Source organism: Cololabis saira, chromosome 3, assembly GCF_033807715.1.
Source record: "Cololabis saira isolate AMF1-May2022 chromosome 3, fColSai1.1, whole genome shotgun sequence".
In the NCBI taxonomy this organism is placed as follows: Eukaryota; Metazoa; Chordata; class Actinopteri; order Beloniformes; family Belonidae; genus Cololabis; species Cololabis saira.
This window is the reverse complement of record NC_084589.1, coordinates 2,702,432-2,726,157: the sequence shown is the minus strand read 5'-3', so window position 1 is coordinate 2,726,157 and position 23,726 is coordinate 2,702,432. Positions and strand designations below refer to the sequence as shown.

Here is a 23,726-nt window from a genome sequence, read left to right as displayed (position 1 = left end):
TCACTGCTATAGGAAATTTTGATGGATGTGTGTGTTTATCAGGTATGTTGTGGGGGTGTTGGTGGTCACCCAAGCTGCCACAGTGACTGATGCGTGGGGTCCTTCCGCGTCCCGTTGTCTCACCTGTCTGAGGGCTCTTCTGTCCGCCGCGGGGCTTCTCTGTGTCGTCGCGTTTGCGGCCGTCCACCGAGCGAAGCGACTGGCTGCGAGAGAGATGGCGAACTTTGCCTAAAGGAGGATGAGGCAAGGCCGGGGAGGAGGAGGGGCGGGGTTAGCAACCAGAGCTCCTGAATTCATGGCTTATATTTGGGACACAACCGTGACGTCATTGGTCACCCAGAAGTAGGGTTGCCACCTTTCAGAAATAGAAATAAGGGACGCCCAGATTTCAGCAGCGCAGGAGCCAAAAAAAAAGCCCCAAAACTTCTAAACTGCATAGAAATGTGTTTATTTTATATTTATATTTTTTTTTGTTTGTTTGTAAATGTGTACATATGTAATGTAAATATGTAATATGATACTGAAATCAACTGAGGATAGTAATTTCTGAGAAGGTAGAAGGGGTAGGATTAAATAAGCATATGCTTCTTTCTACTCCTTTTCGGACATGGTAACATTGTTTTGTTTTATTTATTCATTTTTTGTTGTTTTGACTATTTGGACTTATGTGTTATTTTATGTTTTCCCATGTTCGGAATAAAGCTTTCATTCATTCATTCATTCATTCATTCATTCATTCATTCATTCATTCATTCATTCATTCATTCATTCATTCATTCATTCATTCATTCATTCATTCATTCATTCATTCATTCAATAGCAAACCACATCAGACCAGATGTAGAATATAACCTACAGGTGAAGAATTTGGTGTAAAAGTTAATTTATTTCAATAATTCAACTAGAATATGGTGTAAAAGTTAACTTATTTCAATAATTCAACTATAATATGGTGTAAAAGTTAATTTATTTCAATAATTCAACTAGAATATGGTGTAAACGTTAACTTATTTCAATAATTCAACTAGAATATGGTGTAAAGGTTAATTTATTTCAATAATTCAACTAGAATATGGTGTAAAAGTTAATTTATTTCAATAATTCAACTAGAATATGGTGTAACGGTTAATTTATTTCAATAATTCAACTTAAAAGGTGAAACTAATACATTACCTATGGTATTTATTATTACATGCAAAGCAAGAAATGTTAAACTTTTATTTGTTATAATCTTGATGATGGAATTGTTTATTGATTACATAAAATATTCTCTAATTTATTTTTTATTTGGGGTTTTCATAAACTGTGAGCCATAATCACCAAAATCATAACAAATAAAGGCTTGAAATATCTCACTTTGAATGTAGTGGGAAATAATATATTTGTTTCACCTTTAGTTAAATTTACTACGAATTACGTTTTGCAATATATTCAAATGTTCCGACGTTCACCTGTATATTATGACATCAATAAATAAAAGCATAATTTATGTCCGTATTGGTTCAATACGGAACGCAACTTTTAATTCCCAATTTCCAAGCCGTACCTGGAGGTGAAGCCCGAGTCCTCCCCGCTGTCTGGCACAAGCACATGTATATGATGATGATGATAATATAATATAAAGATCTGGGCACAGACGCAGCAGGTCCTGTTGTCCCGCCACAAAGATTCTGCTGGCCTTAATGTTCCCTGTGTTTTATTTTGTTCATTATTGTTAAATGTAGTGTAGATGTGTGTGTGACAGACGTGTGTATGGGGGTTAATGAAAATACGGGACAAATCGCGTCCCGTATTAGTTCAATATGGGACGCAACATTTTTTTCTCAAATAAAGGACAGTTGTGTATTTTACGGCCCGGGTGGCAACCCTACCCAGAACAGCATCAGCCAAACTTGGGATTTGTGTTGGTGTGTTTCTGTCTGAGTGCACTTGTTCCTGTGTGTTCTCTCTTAGCTGTTGTGTAATGCTGCGTATCTGCAGCTTCAATGGCCTCTCACTGCTAATTAGAAAAATACACATTAACACCTCACAGCAACAGTAATTACAATCTGCTGTGTGAGGCGGAAATGGGTTCTGCGGCAAACGAGCTCCATGTCACGAATGTCTGGAGAAAGAGCTTCCACAACCACTGCTGAAGGAAAGATTAGGCTGCTTTGTAAAATGTAAATAAAACAAGAATGCAGCGATCTGCAAAGCTCAGAAACCATTATATTTGATTCACAATGCAACAGGGAAATAATGTCAAAAGTTGAAAGCGAGACATTTTATTGTATCATATAAAATTTTGAATAATTTTGAATTTGATGAATTAATAACAGACACATTTTGAAACTTTTTGGAAGGGACAGAAGGAATGTCCCCTGGTCAGAAGGTTAAACGGACCCTCCTACTGGTTATCAGCGCTGGGTTCAGAATCCTGCATTGATGCGGAAAGGAATATACAAGTTTTAGAGCAACATGCTCCAAAGCAGACATGTTTTTCAGGGAAAGCCTTGCATCTTTCAACAAGACAATCTTCAAACCCATACAACCCATACTGCATCCATCCCACAGCACTGCTGTGTCTTTGGAGAGTCCAGGGACTGACATGGCCGGCCTGCCGTCCAGAAACTTCACCGGTTTGGTTTTGTACCTTCTGTTGTGAATAAAATACAGATCTATGCATTCTGTTTTATTTGTATTTTACACAACTTCTTTGTAGTTGGGGTTGTATTTGAAAATACTCAGATTTTAAATAATAAATAAATAAATAAAAAAGAAATATAAAAGAAATAAATACATAAATAAAAAAAATATATATAAAAATAAATAAATAAAATAAAAAATAATAAAAGAAATGTAAAAATAATAAAAATAAATAATTAAAAAAAACTCAGATTTTGATTTCCTGTTTCTCTCAAGACATTTGCGGATGTAATGAAATGCTGTGCATACATTGTCACGTTAAAGGTTAACCATATTGTTCCTGTTGTTCATCGATCAAGTCTGCTTTCCAGTACACTGACTTACTGAAGATGAACACACAAACAGATGATGTTCAGGTTGGAAAAGAAAGAAAAAAAGAGCTTGAAAAACACTTTACCCGCCCGACAGATTCCAGTGTAAGCGCAAAGTTCAAAGCAGAGCTGAGCAGTGGACGTGGACATGTGAAGGGTGAGCAGCTCACCTGAGCAGGGCTGGGAGTTGCAGGGCCGGCCCTCCTCCAGCACGCCCTCACACAGGTACGAGTCCTCCGGCGGGGACTCACACGTCCGAGTCCGGGTCTGGATCCCACCCCCACATTTGCTGCTGCACTGAGCCCACTGGCCCCAGACACTCCAGCCCCCTGCAGACACACAGTTACACAAGAATACTAATTCAGTTCAGTTCAATTCAATTCAATTCAATTCAATTCAATTCAATTCAATTCAATTCAATTCAACGCTAGATGCCAAAAAGCGAAAAAAAAAAAAGGTGAAAATTCGGATGCTTATTGCTCGGCCAAACTTTATCGTAAAGACATCGTTCAAACTTTCAAACACTCGGCCCGATTGGCACTAATGGGCCGCACTTACCGCATTATGCCAATTATGACAGTTTTTGCAAAATTGACCTTTAATTTTTTTTTTTTTTCCGTTTGGCTTTGAACGCTTGTTGCTAGGCAACCGGTTATAGTAGAAACATCGTACAAATGTTCCCCGACTCGGCACACTTTGGACTTCAAAATATTCAAATTTCATGAAGCTGAGATTTAAGGAAATTTTATGTCAAAATCCATGCCAAATGGCCCCACTCATTCGGATGGGGTTTTGTACCATGGTGAAAAATGCCCCCCCCCACTTTTCCCTCCTCTCACATTCTTTTTAAAGCCTGAATTATGGTTCCACATTAAATCAACGGCGTAGCCTATGGCGTAGGGTACGTGCGCGTCGCCCCGTACCCTACGCCGTAGGCTCTGCGTTGGTGTAAAGCCTGAATTGTGGTTCCGCATTACACCGACGCAGAGCCTACGGCGTAGGCTCTGCGTCGGTGTAACGCGGAACCATAAATCAGCCTTAACATCCCTGACGTCCACAACTCCTTCGGAGCCCGGCCCTTCAGCCCCAGAACCAGCGCAGCGGCAGCCAAAAGAACCCACAGTAGCAGCTCTGTGCCCCGCGACTGTGGAAACCGCCGGCACTGAACAGAAACAGCCTAGTGCTGGCTCCCACTGCGTGGAAGATTGTTGTCGTGATTGTTGTTGTACACCGCCACACACACACACACACTTACACATTTTTTGGCCCCCGCACGTCTGGAATGAATCCGGCGCCCCTGCTGTGCGCTCCCAGCGCGACCGGCCGGAGGAAAGCCCAGCCGGCTGAGTTTTGTTTAAAATAGTTATTTTACTCATTTTATTTATTTTTATTTAATTTATCTGTTACAAATAAAAACCCGTCTTCCAATTCATTGCATTTTTCATTGCATTTTTAGCCTAGTTATTTTTGTGGTAGAAGTATCATATCGGTATACTGTATCGGCGAGTACACAAATTAAAATACTCTTAGTCGTACTCGGTATGAAAAAAATGGTATCGGGGCATCCCCTAGTGTGGATGCTGTTTATATAGTGTTCTTTGATATTCTTCAACCTACAGGTCTGGAGTCCTCAAGCAAAGTTTAGGAAAGACTGCTTCCAACCAAACCAAGAAGTCCAAGATCTACAGTCGTCTTCCTGCCCTCTCACACACCTAACCGCGGACATGAGAGCTGGGGAAAGGCTGTGCACAGCCAAGACGACAGGAAGACTTAGCACACCGAAGAATAACCTGCAACAGCAAGTAATGAACATCACAGGCTGATGGTATCTAACAGTGAAAGAGGATGAAGGGGGATGTCTTTTCCTCCAAAACAGAGGCGTGATGAATGCCACTGATGAATGTCACTGTGAAATTCCCTGTTTAGCCATTCTGATTTAATGCGCTCCATTAAGATGTGTGCAGATACGAGGAGGACTAGGGTGAAGTGCTGCTGGATGCCTCTCCTCCTCTCTGTCCTGAATGCTCATAAATGTTTAATGGCACAGACAGATGCCTTTAAGCCCCCGCAGGCGACGACAAATATGTATTAATCTGCATGAATAGAACATGAATCTGGCTGACATCCAGACACACACAGTTTTAATTACTCGCAAATCGATTTCCTTTGGGGTGAGGTCGGGATGATAGGGGGCACCGTGGAGAGCACTTGATTTGGAAAAGACTTGGATGCATGTCCAGATCCTCTGCAGATGCGTGTCAACGCGTGAATGCAATGAGCCCGGCATCAGCAGCTGAAGCAACTGCATAGCTGTGCACTGTTCTTAAAGAGTTTGCAAGAATGTGCCTCAGAACTCTCCTCTCAGATGCAACTCTTGGTAAACACATGCACGTATTCCTGCCTAAAATACTCTGGCTTTTTTTCTAGCATCGGCTCTCGGTGAATCATAGACCAGGGGTCGGCAACCCAAAATGTTGAAAAATCCATATTGGACCAAAAACACAAAAAAACAAATATGTCTGTAAAAAAAAAAAGAAAAATCTTGTATCAGCCTTAGAGTCAAGGCAACACATGCTGCATGTTTCTATATTAGTTATAACTGGGGGAAGATTTTTTTTTCATTATGCACTTCGAGAAAATAAAGTCGAAATGTCGAGAAAAAAGTCGAAATGGTGAGAAAAAAGTCAAAATATTGACAAAAAGTCAGAATGTCGAGATTAATGTTGAAGTACAATTTCGACAAAAAAGTCGAAATGTCGATAAAAAAAGGAAAGGAAAAAGGAAGAAAAAAAGAATAAAAAAAAGGAAAAAAGAAGAAAAAAAGGAAAAAAAAGAGAAAGGGGAGAAAAAAAGGAAAAAAAGGTCAAACATTTTTGGGCGGCGCTAAAGAGCCACATGCGGCTCTGGAGCCGCGGGTTGCCGACGTCCGTCATAGAGGCTTTGGGTTCATGCTGTGGTTATATTCAGCAGGCACTGTGCATCCTCAGGAATCAGGGCCTCAGTACCTGTGCCCCTTTTTTCTCTTTTGTGCATGTTTGCAGGCCGGCGCTTCAGGGGCTGGCTGCTGGCGTGCGGTCCCCCCCTCTGATCATCCCGCTGCTGCTTCCACCTGCCTGCGGTCCCCTACCCCCCCTCCCTCTGATCATCCCGCTGCTGCTTCCACCTGCCTGCGGTCCCCTACCCCCCCTTCCTCTGGTCATCCCACTGCTGCTTCCACCTGCCTGCGTGGTCATGTTCCGTGTCTCTGGAAAGCGTCTACAGACAACTTTTGTTGTATTAAACGCTATACAAATTAAAATTGAATTGAATTGAATTGAATTGAATTGAATTGAATTGAATTGAATTCAAAGTGGAGGTGTGTCACTGTGAAGCAAGGATCAGTTTTCCATCCACATGAATCTGCCAGAACCTCTTACTACATGTTTGGGTTGGGTTCCCAACAACCAAGTTGTTGCACAAACGTACAACATTCGTCCCAACAGTTTCAGATATTTTACATGTAATATACAGACTTCTTTCAAAACTTTGCTGACAGAATTCTGTTCCGGTATCGTATTGGGTAGTTTTACCGGGACCATTGGGCCGTAAAAGAATGGAAGACGTAAGACCTCGTTTTCACGTTCCAGAGACTGGAGGTTGCATTTCTACGGATCACCAACGAGGACAAAACCTGGAAACATGTGAACAGTGGCTGCGCAAAACTGTCTGACTGAAGTGCAGGCGGCCAGACTGAAGGATGTATCTGATCCCGGACACATACTGAAGTGAGACGATTCAATGTGAAAAGCAGGACTGATGAGTGGCTTTCTGCGTGCACAGAGCCCTGATAAAGGCAAAGCAAGGCAAGGCAAGTTTATTTGTGTAGCACAATTCAACACAAGGTAATTCAAAGTGCTTTACATCAACATTAAAAGCGGCCAACGTTTCGGTCATAGACCTTTTTCAAGGCATTTCAAGGATGCCTTGAAAAGGGTCTATGAGCGAAACGTTGGCCTAATAAATAAGTGAAAAGTGAGGAGAAGGTGTGCAGGAGTTTTCTTGTTAAGTTTGGACACATCTCATTCTTAGATAAGATAAGATATTCCTTTATTAGTCCCACAGCGGGGAAATTCGCATTCGCATTAAAATGTACACAAAATGTACAAAGACCGGGTCAAATACAGTATTACAAAAGTAATTTAAAGAAAAGGCAATTAAAAATGAAAGATATGAGTGAAATCTGAGTAAGAGTTGCTTCGGTGGGTAACGTGAGCCAACAGGCATGCTTGGGGCGATGGCGTCATTGAGCCGGTTAGCTGGGAGGGAATATGTCAAAAATCATAAAGATTGTGCACTTGGTGACACGTTTTTGATATTTGGCATGGTGTTAGGTATGGACATAAGGTTTTCAAAAACCACCACAAACAAATTGGGATGGGCCCCCTAGTGGCCGGTTTGCAGAAAATTCTAAATGGCTCCCGCAGAAAAGACCAAAGGTCATATCTCAGCTTCTCTTAGTCCTAGATTGTTGTATATTGTCACTTTCTCTACTTTTTTTGTGCTAGGAATTCAATTCTGAGATATATTTCCTATTTCAAGGTCATGTTGAAGGTCAAATGTAATTTTCAAGGTCATTTTTTGCACAAAAAACTCTATATCTCTGGAATTACATAGATCCATAGAACACATAGAAAGATTATAGAGGGCTCTAGACCCATATTTTCACCCCCAAGTAATGCAATTTTCTGTTTATTGGACAGGTCACTAACTGTAGTATCAATAATCTAATTGGGTGAGCATTATGGCCATCGTTCAGGCTTAAGATGAACTCAACTCCAGAACAAAGCCACAATGAAAGCAACTACTGGTGGAGTTGATAACATTGATGAGTGTGGTTGTTTTGAGCTCCATGGCACCGCTATATCCCTGACTAACCATCCGACATGTGACAACATGTCAGATGGTTAGATGATGTTAGATGGGTAGTGGTGCCTTCAGCTTCTGACGGCACCACTGTCAAGCTTCCGGATGACTTTGCCATTGTGCCGTACATAGCTGAATATGCTGGGGAAATCAAGCTTACATCAATTCCAGATGGAACAGCCAGACCAACTTTCACTGAAAACAACCGAGCAGGGGTGCCTTGTTTGCAGTGGTTTTTGAAAACCTTATGTTCATACCTAACACCATGCCAAATATCAAAAACTTGTCACCGAGTGTACGATTTTCATGAATTCCCTCCCAGCTAGGTTGGGTTTCCTTCGCCAGGGTTTCTTTTTTATTTGGACTCAGTTGGAATGAACTGGATTAGAAATGGATTAGCAAGATTTAGAATGTAAATGAACCCAACTGGAGCGTAGTAAACGTGTTTGCCTCTCTGAAAAGCCTCCGGTGATGACTTGTTGTGAATTGGAATACATAAATACCTAAAAACCTGAAGTGAGTTAGACGGGACAATGTAAAAGACCTGAAGATTGAGGACGACTGACTCTCGAGTGACTCTTCAGATCATGTCCGACTTCACCTCAAATACAAAAATAAATCTGGAAGGAACCCGAGATTCCCATTATATTCACTGTTCTTTGATTAGGCTTTCAGCCTCTCATCACGCTTCATTTTCAAATCATCATTTCCAACTGTAAGCATAAGTATTTTGCCAATGTTTTGGTCAAATAATACGAATGAATTGTCGTGTATCGAACCTTGCTGAACCCAAAGCAGTCGCTCGGATGTTTTTTTCCCGTAGCGCCTCTTTGAGTGAGCTCGCTGCACCTGAATAACCTTCAGCTTTTCCCCTGAATCATCCAGCTTTATTGTGAACAAATATGCTTTATAAATGCAGAAAAAGATTAACCGCAGTTCGTGGGCAAAGGACAGAAACTTCTGTCAAATGAAGGCTTTGGCAAAGAAAGAAAGAGGGGGGGGAGGCCATTTAAAGATAAGATTCAGCCTTCCGCAGAGAGAAAATGAAAAAATGACAAGAATATGAACTTTCTTTCTCTTGCCCAATATTCATAAATGGGAAGGGGGAGAAAAATGGGAGGCTGGGAGGGAGTGATGCACTGTTGTCTTTGTCATTCTGCAAGGACGTTTCATTATGTTCTCAATTCAGAGGGCTCTATTGTCAGAAGAGCCGTGGCAGCAGAGAACGGCTCGTCTGCAGAGTCCGATTCTCCCTCCTTCACCTCCCGGAATTCCTGCTTCACTCTGACATTCAGGTTCCCGCAAAACACACACTCCCTTTCGGCTTTGCTGAACTACGGAAGAGTATCAGGGCCATGCAGCAGAAAAAATATTTGAGAGGGGAAGATTTTTTTTTATTGTACACGTCGAGAAAAAAGTCGAAATGTCGATAAAAAAGTCGAAATTATGAGATTAATGTTGAAATACAATTTCGAGAAAGAAGTCTAAATGTCGAGAAAAAAGTCGAAATGTAGAGAAAAAAGTCGAAATGTCGAGATTAATGTTGAAATACAATTTCGAGAAAAAGTCGAAATGTCGAGAAAAAAGTCAAGATTAATGTTGAAATACAGTTTCGAGAAAAAAGTCGAAATTTTGCCTTTTTTCTCAAAATTTCAACTTTATTCACGAAATTTTTACTTTTTTCCCAACATTTCGACTTTTTTATCGAAGTGCATAATGAAAAAGAATCTTCCTCCTATCCAATATTATTTGTATTTTTCTCCTGCCTGGCCCTGATACTCTTCCGTAGCTGAACAGATGCAAGAGCATCAAGCATCTTTTCTTTCTGTGTCTGAAACCAACTTCCTGAAAGTCACCTTCATCTTCTCTTTGGAGCGAGAGGACTGATGACTGGATCTCCTCTTTCACCTCCGGTTTCAGCACTTTTTGATCAATAGCTGCCACTTATATTGCCCCCCCACCCCCCCACCCCCAAACACACACAGGTCTCATCCAGATAGGGTTACTGACTGCAGATGTATCGACTGTGTGTTGGAAGAGAGTCACACTGATAGGCAGTACTCGAGTTGTAAAATAAAATCAGGGGGGATGATGGATTTTATCATAGGGACAGATAATTTGTGCTGATTACAAATAATATAATATATTACAAATAATAGCAGTGACCAAAACACCTGCAGAAATACTGCAGGAATGACATAGCAGCAGTTAAATGCAGCCTTCTGTAAGCTTTAAATATCCACTGGGCTTACATCAAATACATCAAAACACAACAATAAAAAACACTTTTCTGAACTTATCAATATGACTCTGTCCTTCACAGGATAAGTAACATGGATCACTGCAAAAACTCACAATCTTAACAAGAATATTTGTCTCATTTCTAGATAAAATAAAAAAAATCTCATTACACTTAAAACAAAAACTCAAACTCTTAACAAGAATATTTGTCTTATTTCTAGTTAAAATGTCTCATTTTAGTAAAACAATCTCATTACACTTAAAACAAGACTCATCACTGGAAAAAACAACAATTTTCACCTGTTTCAAGTAGATTTTCACTTAAAATAAGTAGAAAAATCTGCCAGTGGAACAAGATTTTTTTGCTTGTAATAAGAAGATAAATCTTGTCCCACTGGCAGATTTTCCTACTTATTTCAAGTGAAAATTTACTTGAAACACATGAAAATTGTCAAATAAGTTATTTTTCTGGTGATGACTCTAAATGTTGAAATAGCAGTAAAACCACATTCATTGATGAAATGACATAAGGGATGGAAAGGAGGGATGGCAGTTTTACAGGGGGGATGATTTGGACGGTTTTTATTTCAGGAGGGGATGCCATCCCCCCTCATCCTCCCTCATCCCCCCTCAACTCCAGTACTGGTTACTGCAGACGTATCGACTGTGTGTTTGAAGAGAGTCACACTGATAGGACCGGAGAAATGGGCGAGGAGGGAATTCTGGCAGCTGCCGTGGAAACGAGCACGGAGCCCCCGAGGAGGACGGTGACGGGGGGTCAAGGGAACGGGAGGAAAGGCAAAGACAGGGGGAAAAAAAAACTAAACATGGAAAGATGAAGAGCAGGCAGAAACAGGGTGACTGGTTCACACGAGGCTGCTGGGGGAATGAAGGATAAGGCGAATGCTGACACCCAGAGGACAGAAGCAGTCAACTGCACGGTGGAGATAACGGGCGCTGAAAGGGGCGAACGGAGGGGGAGGATGGAGGAAGATGAAGGCAGACAGGAACAGAAAGAGGGAGAGAAAAAGGAAAGGCAGATAAGAGGGATGGGGGAATGAATAGAGAGGTGTGGAGTCAGACTGCAGAGAATCTTAAAAACCTGCGTGAATGAAAAACACTCAAGAACATCTTGATGAACGGCAAGAAGGCTTATTTTTGATGGACTGTTTGTTACTGACAACGTTTAACTTCATTACACTGATCTCTGCTGTGAGCCAGTCCTGACAATTATCCAAACGCAGACTGGGTTACCGTGTTTCTAGGCATCTGATGAGGGAGTGGTGGTTTTGTTTGAAGAAAGATCAGCTTGATTTAGTTTCAAAGCCATGGAGGTGATAGCTGTTGCCGTGTTTCCGTGTGTCCGTCGCTGTCGTTTCACAGCAAAAGCCGCGAGCTTGCAGCCCCATCAAAGATTTGTTTTCGCTATAGTTATTTCTTTTTCCGTTTACATTTTTTTTTTCTCGCCGTCAGTGCCACGAAAATGAAAAAAGAAAAGAGAATTCCACATTGATTCTCCAGGCTGGTCGCACAGAGACACCTGGATATTGTCTGCTTGGATTTCTTTCGATGAAAACACCAATTTTCAAAGCATTTTCCACGCTGGTTTGGATGCCCACACTGCTGAAAGGGTTTTCTGCTAACAATTTCTCCGCATTTGCTATAACCATGTAACCATGACGACGGGATGGTTGTTTACATATGACAGCAACCCGCTGAGCTCTGCAAAGCCCGTGTAATGCCCCGATCCAGATGGGTCACAGAGATGGTGGGGGATGCTGGGTAGGAGCAAAATAGGGAGTACGGGGACGTTTGAACCGTTTCTCCTCTTATTTGTCACATTATGGTACACCAAATAAAAGTAATTACTACACTAAGCTAAACTATACGCTCACTTCCCCACTGGACCAGCCCCCTTACTCACACTGAGTGGCAAAAACGGCTGCAACTAGTGGAGAAGACGGAATAACAGCTGATTATCGGCTTAAATTAAAGGCAGTTGGACTTGACAGGGACCCGTACAGTTACCCCAAGAACCAGTGGTCCATGGACATTAATATTTGGTACAGTTACCAAGAACCAGTGGTCCATGGACATTAATATTTGGTACAGTTACCCCAAGAACCAGTGGTCCATGGACATTAATATTTGGTACAGTTACCAAGAACCAGTGGTCCATGGACATTAATATTTGGTACAGTTACCAAGAACCAGTGGTCCATGGACATTAATATTTGGTACAGTTACCAAGAACCAGTGGTCCATGGACATTAATATTTGGTACAGTTACCCCAAGAACCAGCGGTCCATGGACAATAATATTTGGCCATGAATCCAGTTTCCTGATATGTATATTGATGAGGCATCGTGACACCGTGGCTGACCTGAAACTCCAGCTTCCTACCCCCTGCAGAGGCGACACCTTGGAACTGGCTTCAACAAAGACTTGAACCACAGGAATGCCATATGATAAAGTTCCTGACTGTTATATGTTAATACCAACTCATTTGGCCACAGACTTGAATCACGAGAATGCCCTATGGGGTAGTTTCCAACTGAATGATATTCATGCCGAATGCCCGAGGACGGCATTTGGCCACAGATCACATCTGACTGTAAATACCCTTTAATTGCTTTTTGTGTTTCACCTTTGGGTTGTTGATTCTTGCCTTTTGTGCTTTGAACTAACTGTATAAATAGTCATGATTTCAACCATTCTTGGTCGGCACACCAACTCAGACCTGATGTCGGTCTGCTCACCGCCGGCTTACTGAATAAAACTCACTATACCACAGCGGACTTCTGAACTGGTTATGATAATATTCTTCAACAATATGTACCTAATTTCTACTCCGGGGAAATACACGAAGCAAAGCTTGAAGGCATACAAAAGTCTTGACGCTTGGTCCGACTTCAAGGCAGGATTTGCTGTAGAAATTAAAGTGATGAAGACACCGAACTTCATGATTTGCTACCCAAAAATCCAACATTACCTGATACAAAATGGGAACCACAAATCCACGTTTCGGTGCCTGGAATCCAGTTGTTTCTGTGAATTGCAGCGATCCATTTGTCTCTATTAAGCTTATTTTTCAGCAGTCTGTAAAACGATAACTCAGATTTCTTGCTAAATCTATGAGTACAGTCGATCACACAACAGCTCTTTCCCATTTTAGATGTTTTCCAGTTGCTCAAACTGAAAGTTTACGCTGACACTCAGTCTTTCTGCCACTCAGTCTTTCTGACACTCAGTTTTTCTGACACTCTACTATACTATACTATACTATTCTATTCTATACTATACTATACTATGAGCAAGTCCAAGTCCACACATCAATGTGACAGAAATACTGTGGTGAAACACAAATGAACGTCTGTAAACATTAATGAAGTAAAGCAACATTGTACAGAAACATTGATCAAAATTCCTCCACATTCCTCCCCGTGAGCCACAGATAAAGTCACGTAGGAAACAAACTATTTCAAGCTGTTAGATCCTATAATGACTTCGGTCCTACACAAATCGACTTCTTAGTTAGCAGGGCTGCAGACTCATTACGAACCACATTAGACTCTGTTGCTCCCATAAAAATGAAAATAATAAAACTGAACAAGTCCGCTCCCTGGTATAACTCCAACACTCCACAACTGAAACAAAATGCACAGAAGCTTGAAGGGATTTGGCTTTCATCCAAACATGAAGAATTCCACCTAGTAATGCCAGAGCTACCTATTATTCATCATTAATAGAAGAAAATAAAAATAACCCCAGGTTCCTTTTTAATACTCTGGCCAAACTGACAAAGAGTCATAGCACTACTGATCCATGTATTCCCATTACTCTCGGCTGTAATGATTTTTATGAATTTCTTTAATGATAAAATCATTAACATCAGAGACAAAATCCTTCACCTCCTCCCTTCAACTGGTGGTGAATTAACCTCCTTAGAAATAACTGCAAGATCTAATGTATATTTAGGCGTCTTCACCACAATCGATATTTCTGAAATTACTTCACTGATCTCCACATCTAAATCCTCTACCTGTCTTTTAGATCCCATCCCAACCAGATTATTTAAAGAAACCCTACTGATAACCAGGTCCCTCTATTTAGATATGGTTAATAATGTATCTATCCACAGGCTATGTACCAAATTGTTTTAAAACAGCTGTAATAAAACCCCTCCTCAAAAAGCCTACTCTTGACCCAGACATTCTAGCCAACTATAGACCCATATCCAACCTTCCCTTTCTGTCTAAGGTCCTTGAGAAAGTAGTCGCCAACCAGCTCTGTGATTTTCTGGATAACAATAATCTATATCAGGACTTTCAATCAGGATTTAGAACCATTCATAGCACAGAAACTGCTCTGGTTAAAGTTACAAATGACATCCTTACTGCATCTGACCATGGCTTTCTCTCCGTACTTATTCTATTGGACATTAGTGCAGCATTTGATATGACCATCAATTTGATCCTACATCACATACAAAGACTAGAGCATCGAGTTGGCATTAAAGGAACCACATTAAACTGGTTTGAATCATATCTATCAGACCGATTTCAGTTTGTACACACTAACAATAAATCTTCCCCACACAAAAAAGTCGTGCATGGCGTTCCACAAGGTTCTGTACTTGGTCCAATTCTGTTCTCTCTTTACATCCTTCCTTTACGTAATATCATCAGGAGACACTCCGTAAATTTTCACTTGCTATGCAGATGATAGCCGATTATACTTATATATGAAGCCGTGTGACTTAAATCAGCGAAATAAACTTCAAGCTTGCCTCAAGGACGTAAAGACTTGGATGACCTGTGATGTTTTCCAAAGACAGAGTAAAGTAGGGTGGCCGAGACAGAAACAAACGCTGCTGCAAATTAAAGAAATGCTGCAAATAAAAACAAACACCGCTGCAAATAAAAGAAACGCTGCAAATATAAAGAAACCCCGCTGCAAATAAAATAAACGCCGCTGCAAATAAAAAAAAAAACCGGGGACTATTTTTGCTGATGCACCGGTGTTTTTTACGTTAGAGGAGAAGAAGACGACGAAGACGACGTAAGTGAAAAGGAAGAAATAAGAGCGAGGAATAAGAAGAACAACGAACGAGAAAATAAGTGAAAAGGTTAGTGTTCAACGTCGCTACGTGTAATTTTTTTCGTCTTCTCCTCTTACGAAAAAAACACCGGTGCATCAGCAAAAATAGTCCCCGGTAATTCACTTCCGTTGTGGCTTTTTTTATTTGCGTCATTTTTTTATTTTATTTGCAGCGGCGTTTATTTTATTTGCAGCGTTTATTTTATTTGTAGCAGCGTTTGTTTCTGTTTGCAGCGTTACTTTTATTTTCAGCAATGGCGGGTCTCGGCCACTGTAGTGTAATGCCAACAATAACGCCTCATCTCCAACATGACAAAGAGGACGGTCTGAAGAAAGTTGGGTGACAGTAAAAATGGTAAATCACTTCCTCTCTCTTCTGTCATGGAGAACGTGTGACCACCGTAATATGGATGAGCTTGGAACATTGCTAAATTCAGCGCAGAGCAGTCAGGAGTTGTGTGACGGAGAGAGCACAGACTCTTGGACATTTGCGCTGTGAAGGAGCATCTCTGTGTCCGCGGGGGGGTACGGGACGTCCAACGTTTTACCACGTCACCTGCAACGACTGGCTCACTAGGCTCAGCTCAGGCGTCACTCAAGCTCTCTGGAGGTGACAAGCATCAACTTCGATTTATTGTAAATTATTCGTTTAAGGGCAAATCCCAATACACCCCCTACTTTCTACCACTACCCCTAAAAAAGAAGCCACACATTTTAGGGCACTTGTAATCTTCCCAGTGCCCAATCCCAATACTCCCACTACTCCTACTTTTCAGCACCACCCCTAAATTTAGCTTGCTACGTCACTGCGTGGTTTACGTTCGGGTACGTAAGCGACTGTGTAGTTACGTTTGCACAAACGTCACACCATATCAGGAAGCTGTTTTAATTTCAGCTGTAGCGCTGTTAATATGCCACTTTATTAAGTTTTAATATATTTTCAGGCGTAAAAGTAACCGTTAAGATCCCCAACCTGGGCTCAGTTTATCCAAATAACGCCTGTTAAGAAATTTGCTATGAAAATTTCAGGATCAAAACAGCCTGCCGGCTCGGGAGCTGATTTATGGTTCCGTGTTAAATCGACGCAGAGCCTACGGCGTAGGGTACGGCGTACGGCGTGCGTCGCCGCATAACCTACGCCGTAGGCTCTGCATTGGTGTAACACAGAACCATAAATCAGCCTTTATTCTGGCGAGGTTTGAAAAAGACTTTCTTAACAACGGGCAAGTGAGTGATTATGTACATTCACTGAGTGAATATTATGAAAGTAAAATATATATTTCTCGCTAGAAATGTAATCAAAACACATTTTTATGCAGAAATTAACTCAAAATATTGATTTTATTCACTAAAAAATAAGAAATGTCCGCCATGTTTTTTTTGTTTGATTCAGTCTGCAAATGATGACGTAAAGCATTCTGGGAAATTTTTCTGGCCCTCGGTCAGCGAGTCAGCATCTGAAAACCTTCGCTCTGTAGGGCTAGATTGATACTCCCTAACCCTCGTTTTCCACACTCCCCCTAGGTGAAAAGAGGAATTGGGACACCACTACCCTCACGGGAACGCGCAAAATTTAGGGGTAGGGCTGAAAAGTAGGACTAAGGGGGGACTGGGACTGGCCCTAAATCAATGAGCTGAGGTTACGTTGTGAAGAAGAATCAACAACAGACTCCTCCACCAGGATGTGTTGGACTGATTTATGCAGAAATCAAGTACGTCAGGTTGTAGCTGCTAGAGGTAAATCTACAGCGTTGCATCATGGGGGCACCTTTCTTCACCATTTGATTCATATTTTTTCTGCTTTATAAAAAAAAGGCGATTAAAGAAACATATGTAGTTGCTCTTCTGAGTCTGTATTTGTTTAATACTCAGAGCTGTTATGATCTTTTTACATAGGACTGCAACGCCTGTAAGCAACCCAAAAAAACAGTCATTAGATCAGTCGTCTTCATTTATTCATAACAACAATGAATGTGATTACAAGATGCCAAATGATGCTTGAAACTAGAAAACAATCAGTGGGATCGGCGCTTCGCCTTGTTTTAGCTCTTGTTTTAGACGCCTGGCTACAACTTCTCTCCTCTAGTTTCTTTCACTGCTCTGAAAGAGTTATTTAAAGATGCAGAAGGAAATCGTTCACAAGACAAAAGAGCGTGGAAAGTCCAAAGCCGGAGTGTAGAAGCGGTGAGCAGCGACAGCAGACAGTGAGATGCAGAGTGAACGCAGCGAAGCCTTTCAAAGATTCCTCTGGAGGGGTGGTGTTGATCAATCCAACGGCACATTTAATTTCCTTTTAGGCTTTGTTTAAAACCCGCCCAGGCGGTCTGTGGTCTGGTTTCCTTTATCCCACCTGGTGAGTGCAGCTCAGGAACCCAATCAAATGCTGTACTTTCTCCTCGTCTTTAACAAGTTCCAAACTCTCGACAGGAAATTTAAAGAGACGTTTATTTTTGTCAGCGAGAAAAGTCTTGTAAAATGCATTAAGGGGCATTATGGGACTCTAAATCTCTCCAGTGACAGTTGAAAGGCTTTTAGCCAGGTTAACAGTGCCTTCATCGTTGGTTTCACCCCCTGTCCACAGGTCAGACACGCTGCAGAAGCAGAGAGTCTGCAGAGGAACCCGCTCAGGGATGTAAGTGGGGCGGCTGCTCATCCCTGACAGAAGAAACCTTTACTGTTCTCCATCAACACGGATGTCTGAGATCAGTGGCAGATCGCAACCAGTCACTTCTCCAAGAACCGTCATGTCCTCGTTTAGCGTCTAGAAAACGGCAAACAGAGGAAAAAGACATCCCCGAGAAATTATGACATGAAGATAAATGACGTACTCAGTTAAGCATGTCTTCTCAATCCCGGATCTCTCCCTGTACAGGTAGCGTACGCAGCGCTGATGCATCTGTAGTAACATAAGCAGGGGTTCACACAAGCCGGGACTCCAGGGCTAGTCTACTACATGTTTTAGATGTTTCCTGCCTCAACACAACCCTGATAGACAAGGCTGTGTCACCAACAGAGTTGTGTAAACCTTGATGACATGTTGATGACGACCAGTGATTAGAATCAGGTGTGTTGAAGACAGGGAAACATCTAAAACATGCAGTAGACTAGCCCTGGAGTCCCGGCTTGTGTGCACCCCTGAACATAAGACCAGTCCAGAGAGTGCTGAGCCAGCGCCACAGCGGATGTCCATGCTTTTACTGAGGGATGTGGAGGATAGCTGCAGCGTGACTAAAGGCCAATCCCAATACACCCCCTACTCAGCACCACCCCTAAATTTTGCTGCTACGTCACTGCGTGGTTTACGTTCGGGTACGTAAGCGACTGCGTAGTTACGTTTGCACATACGTCACACCATATCAGGAAGCCCAGAGATAAAAGCTGTTTTAATTTCCGCTGTAGCGCTGTTAATATGCCACTTTATTAAGTTTTAATATTTTTTTAGGCGTAAAAGCAACCTGGGCTCAGTTTATCCAAATAACGCCTGTTAAGAAATTTGCTCTGAAAATTTCGGGATCAAAACCGCCTGCCGGCTCGGGAGCTGATTTATGGTTCCGTGTTAAATCGATGCAGAGCCTACGGCGTAGGGTACGGCGTAGGGTACGGCGTAGGGTACGGCGTAGGGTACGGCGTAGGGTACGGCGTAGGGTACGGCGTAGGGTACGGCGTAGGGCGCACGTCGCCGCGTAACCTACGCCGTAGGCTTTGCGTTGGTGTAACACGGAACCATAAATCAGCCTTTATTCTGGCGAGATCTTTGCAACAACGGGCAAGCGAGTGATTATGTACATTCACTGAGTGAATATTATGAAAGTAAAATATATATTTCTCGCTAGAAATGTAATCAAAACGCATTTTTATGCAGAAACTAACTCAAAATATTGATTTTATTCACAAAAAAATAAGAAATGTCCACCATGTTTTTTTTTTTGATTCAGTCCACAAATGACGAAAAGCATTCTGGGAATTTTTTCTGGCCCTAGGTCAGCGAGTCACCATCTGAAATCCCTCGCTGTGAAGGGGTAGATTGATGCCCCCTAACTGCGTTTTCCACACTACCACTAGATGCAAAGAGGAATTGGGACACCACTACCCTCACGGGAACGTGCAAAATTTAGGGGTAGAGCTGAAAGGTAGGGTTAGTGGGGGGATTGGAACTGGGTTTAAGTTCACCGAGCCACCGAGCCGCTACAATCCTCACACGCTCAATGGTGACAACTCCAGCATTCAGTCTGGCTTTTTAGAATACCTCCAAAGGAATACCTGCAAGTGTAGGTCCTGCCTGACTGGCCGGCTGTGTGATGAAGTAGGTATTCAACTAAGACGACAGATCTATTCTCACCAGATCAGCACTACAAGCACCAGACACGGATCGATTAATCAGCTGACCACATACTTTGGCCATCAATCAGTGCCCATTTTTATAACAATTTGCACCGGACGATGCCTAAGAATATTCATCCCTGTGTTGAAAAAACTGTGGCACTACCCTCCTCTTACTAAATAAGTGAAACATGAAATGAAGTACAAGGTAATAGCTGTTTAAGTACACCCTTTATTGTATTTAATTTGTTTTTTTTTTTGTTTTTTTTTCAGAAATAGAGCAAAAAGGTTAGAAGTCTAAATCACGAGCAGCCTTGGGCTGCCTGAATTTCCAATAATCGACCTCAGTGGTGAAAAACCTTGGATCGGTGGACCCCGGTCATCAGGGCTAAAGAAAATCCAGGACAAGTGGAATTCAATTCAATTCAATTTTAATTATATAGCGTCTAATACAACAAAAGTTATCTCCAGACGCTTTCCAGAGACCCAGAACATAAACCCCCGAGCAATTGTTACATAAACAATGGCAGGTAAAAACTGCCATACTGGGAGGGTAGAAACCTGGACTAGGACCAGGCTCATAAGGGGGGACCCTCCTGCCGAAGGCCAGACTGGGGGGTTGGGGACGTCAGCAGCACACAGCAGGCAGGTGGAAGCAGCAGCGGGATGACCGGGGGTGGGGACCACAGGCAGGTGGAAGCAGCAGCGGGATGACCGGGGGTGGGGACCGCAGGCAGGTGGAAGCAGCAGCGGGATGACCGGGGGTGGGGACCGCAGGCAGGTGGAAGCAGCAACAGGATGACCGGGGGTGGGGACCACAGGCAGGTGGAAGCAGCAGCGGGGTGACCGGGGGTGGGGACCGCAGGCAGGTGGAAGCAGCAACAGGATGACCGGGGGTGGGGACCACAGGCAGGTGGAAGCAGCAGCGGGGTGACCGGGGGTGGGGACCGCAGGCCAGCACGCAGCTCCCGAATCTCCGGCCCAATCAGCAAGCCCCAGGTTAGGTTCAGGGTCGGGGAAAGGTTGAGAAGGGGCAGGGCCAGGGAGAGGAGTCTTGACGGACAAATCTCTCCCCCGTCTGACCGGGCCGTTACCCTGCCCCTCTCATTGATGGGTGTTAAAGTGTCGGGCACATTTTGGAGAGCCAGCAAATGAACACGTGGATGAGTTCATGTTTAAATGCACCGCTGTGGAGAAAGTTCCAGTGGAGCCTGAAGTAGAAGACATGGATCCCCATGACATGGTGCTAGTGTGGGGTTGCTGTGCTTGGGAAGCTGATGCCGTTGCTTCTTGGCTCCACACACGCTGGATGTTTTCAGCTATTTTAGAGCTCTTCAGTTTGATGGAAACCTCCGTGAAGATTGAGATTCCACGCTTCATGTGTAGCGAGCTATTTAGGTCTGCTTTCACTCACGTCTCAGCTCTCCAAAAACAAGAAAAAGAACAAAACTCTTCTTCTGAGGATTTTCCTGCACGAGCCGGAAGTGTACGTTGAAGCACACGGAAACACACACACATTTACACACATCTACCCCCAGCCCCCAGCTCCAGATCAGGACCCCAGCTCCAGATCAGGCCCCCAGCTCCAGATCAGGACCCCAGCTCCAGATCAGACCCCCAGCTCCAGATCAGACCCCCAGCTCCAGATCAGACCCCCAGCTCCAGACCATGACCCCCAGCTCCAGATCAGACCCCCAGCTCCAGACCATGACCCCCAGCTCCAGATCAGACCCCCAGCTCCAGATCAGGACCCCAGTTCCAGATCAGACCCCCAGCTCCAGATCAGGCCCCCAGCTCCAGATCAGGACCCCAGCTCCAGACCATGACCCCCAGCTCCAGATCAGACCCCCAGCTCCAGATCAGGCCCCCAGCTCCAGATCAGGCCCCCAGCTCCAGATCAGGACCCCAGCTCCAGACCATGACCCCCAGCTCCAGATCAGATCCCCAGCTCCAGATCAGGCCCCCAGCTCCAGATCAGGCCCCCAGCTCCAGACCGTGACCCTCAGCTCCAGATCAGGCCCCCAGCTCCAGATCAGACCCCCAGCTCCAGATGAGACCCCCAGCTCCAGACCGTGACCCTCAGCTCCAGATGAGACCCCCAGCTCCAGACCGTGACCCTCAGCTCCAGATCAGACCCCCAGCTCCAGACCGTGACCCTCAGCTCCAGATCAGACCCCAGGCTCCTGATCACCACCTTGCACCTCTCTCCCACCCAAATACAGACTGGACGTGGAAAATGTCAATGAGCAACATGCAACCTGGAAATGTCCCACACTGATCTGCTGATCGTAAGCAGAGGTCAAAATGTCACGTACATATTCTTCAGGGGGTTCCTGACGTTTCACTGTGAAATCATACAATCTTCTTCGAGGTTACGCATAACCTACGCCGTAAGCTCTGCGTTGGTGTAACGCTGAACCATAAATCAGCCTTAACAGTTACAGACAATTTGCCGACTCGGCAAGTTTGCTGCCATGAAGGAGATGAGCGCTAAACTTTAAAAGAGGACTAAGCATGTACAAAGTTTTGAACATTACCCTGTTTTCCACAACTGCCATTGGTGAGTGAGTGTAACCTTCTTAAATAATTTTTTTATCAGAATGTTGTGGTAGCTTTGACCAGCTGCCTATTTAAATGAGCTTTGTGTTGTTATCAACTAGACTAGAGTCTATTCTCTGTTATAGAGCTCAGAAATGATGTTATAGACCGCTGTGTCTATCTATCTAAATAGATTGTGTAATTTTAGACCAGTTAAGTTTTTTTTTGTATTTAAGTTGTAAGATGGAACTGAGTCGTCTGTGACTATCTGAGTTTTCAGCGCCGTGTGATTGACAGCTGTCAGGCCGATATTTATTATAATATTTGGTACAGTTACCAAGAACCAGTGGTCCATGGACATTATTATTTGGTACAGTTACCAAGAACCAGTGGTCCATGGACATTAATATTTGGTACATTTACCAAGAACCAGTGGTCCATGGACATTAATATTTGGTACATTTACCAAGAACCAGTGGTCCATGGACATTAATATTTGGTACAGTTACCAAGAACCAGTGGTCCATGGACATTAATATTTGGTACAGTTACCAAGAACCAGTGGTCCATGGACATTAATATTTGGTACAGTTACCAAGAACCAGTGGTCCATGGACATTAATATTTGGTACATTTACCAAGAACCAGTGGTCCATGGACATTAATATTTGGTACAGTTACCAAGAACCAGTGGTCCATGGACATTAATATTTGGCCACAAATCCAGTTTCCTGATAGCAGGCAAAGCAAAGCTTGAAGATACAAAAGTCTTGATGCTTGGTACGACTTCAAGGCAGGATTTGTTGTAGAAATTAAAGTGATGAGGACACTGAACTTTATGATTTGACCGTTTAACGTTAGCTACCCAAAAATCCAACATTACCTGATACAAAATGGAAACCACAAATCCACGTTTTTGGTGCCTTGAATCCAGTTGTTTCTGTGAATTGCAGCGATCCATTTGTCTCTCTTAAGTTTAACTCTGATTTCTTGCTAAATCTATGAGTACAGTCGATCGCACAACAGCTCTTTCCCATTTTAGATGTTTTCCAGTTGCTCAAACTGAAAGTTTATGCTGCCACTCAGTCTTTCTGACAATCAGTCTTTCTGACACTTGGGAGTAACCCGCCGTGATCTGTGACGTCATGGGCATTCCCTCTAAATATCATTTATATTTTTGGAGTTTAAACTGTACATCGTAATTGAAAACGTCACTAATTATTTATTTAAGAATTATATATAATTTATATATATATATATATATATATATATATATATATATATATATATATATATATATATATATATATATATATATAGTTAAATGTCATCGTCATAAAGTTTTTTTTAGTTTATACAAGAGATTTGGGTGGAACTTAGTAGGGTTCACATTCTTTCTTCTAAATATTGGAGCTGTCCTGAATACTGCAAGCTGGGCAAGATAACAATCATTGATTAGTTTTTCAAACCCAACATGTGTATTTGTGCATGAAAGGATGCTGTTGGTGCAGTTGATGAAGTGAGGGCTTTTTTTTACGGTAAATGTTGTTGACAGGGTTCTCTGGAGGGTCAAACTCCTCCAACTAATGGCATTTTGACAGAAGTGTGACTCACGCAGCTATTCAGAT

The 23,726-nt window shown here is 42.8% G+C and overlaps 1 protein-coding gene across 5 annotated transcripts in view; it reads right to left on the bottom strand.

Moving 5' to 3' along the window:
- adgrb1a (adhesion G protein-coupled receptor B1a) overlaps positions 1–23,726 on the bottom strand; it is a 316,728-nt gene that overhangs the window by 187,119 nt on the left and 105,883 nt on the right. For all 5 annotated transcript variants that reach the window (XM_061715322.1, XM_061715330.1, XM_061715326.1 and 2 more), the window contains exons 3-4: positions 3,167–3,325; positions 124–228 (exon numbers count right to left, since the gene is read on the bottom strand). In XM_061715322.1, coding sequence (XP_061571306.1) covers positions 124–228; positions 3,167–3,325 — 264 coding nt within the window. The remainder of the gene's footprint in view (positions 1–123; positions 229–3,166; positions 3,326–23,726) is intronic.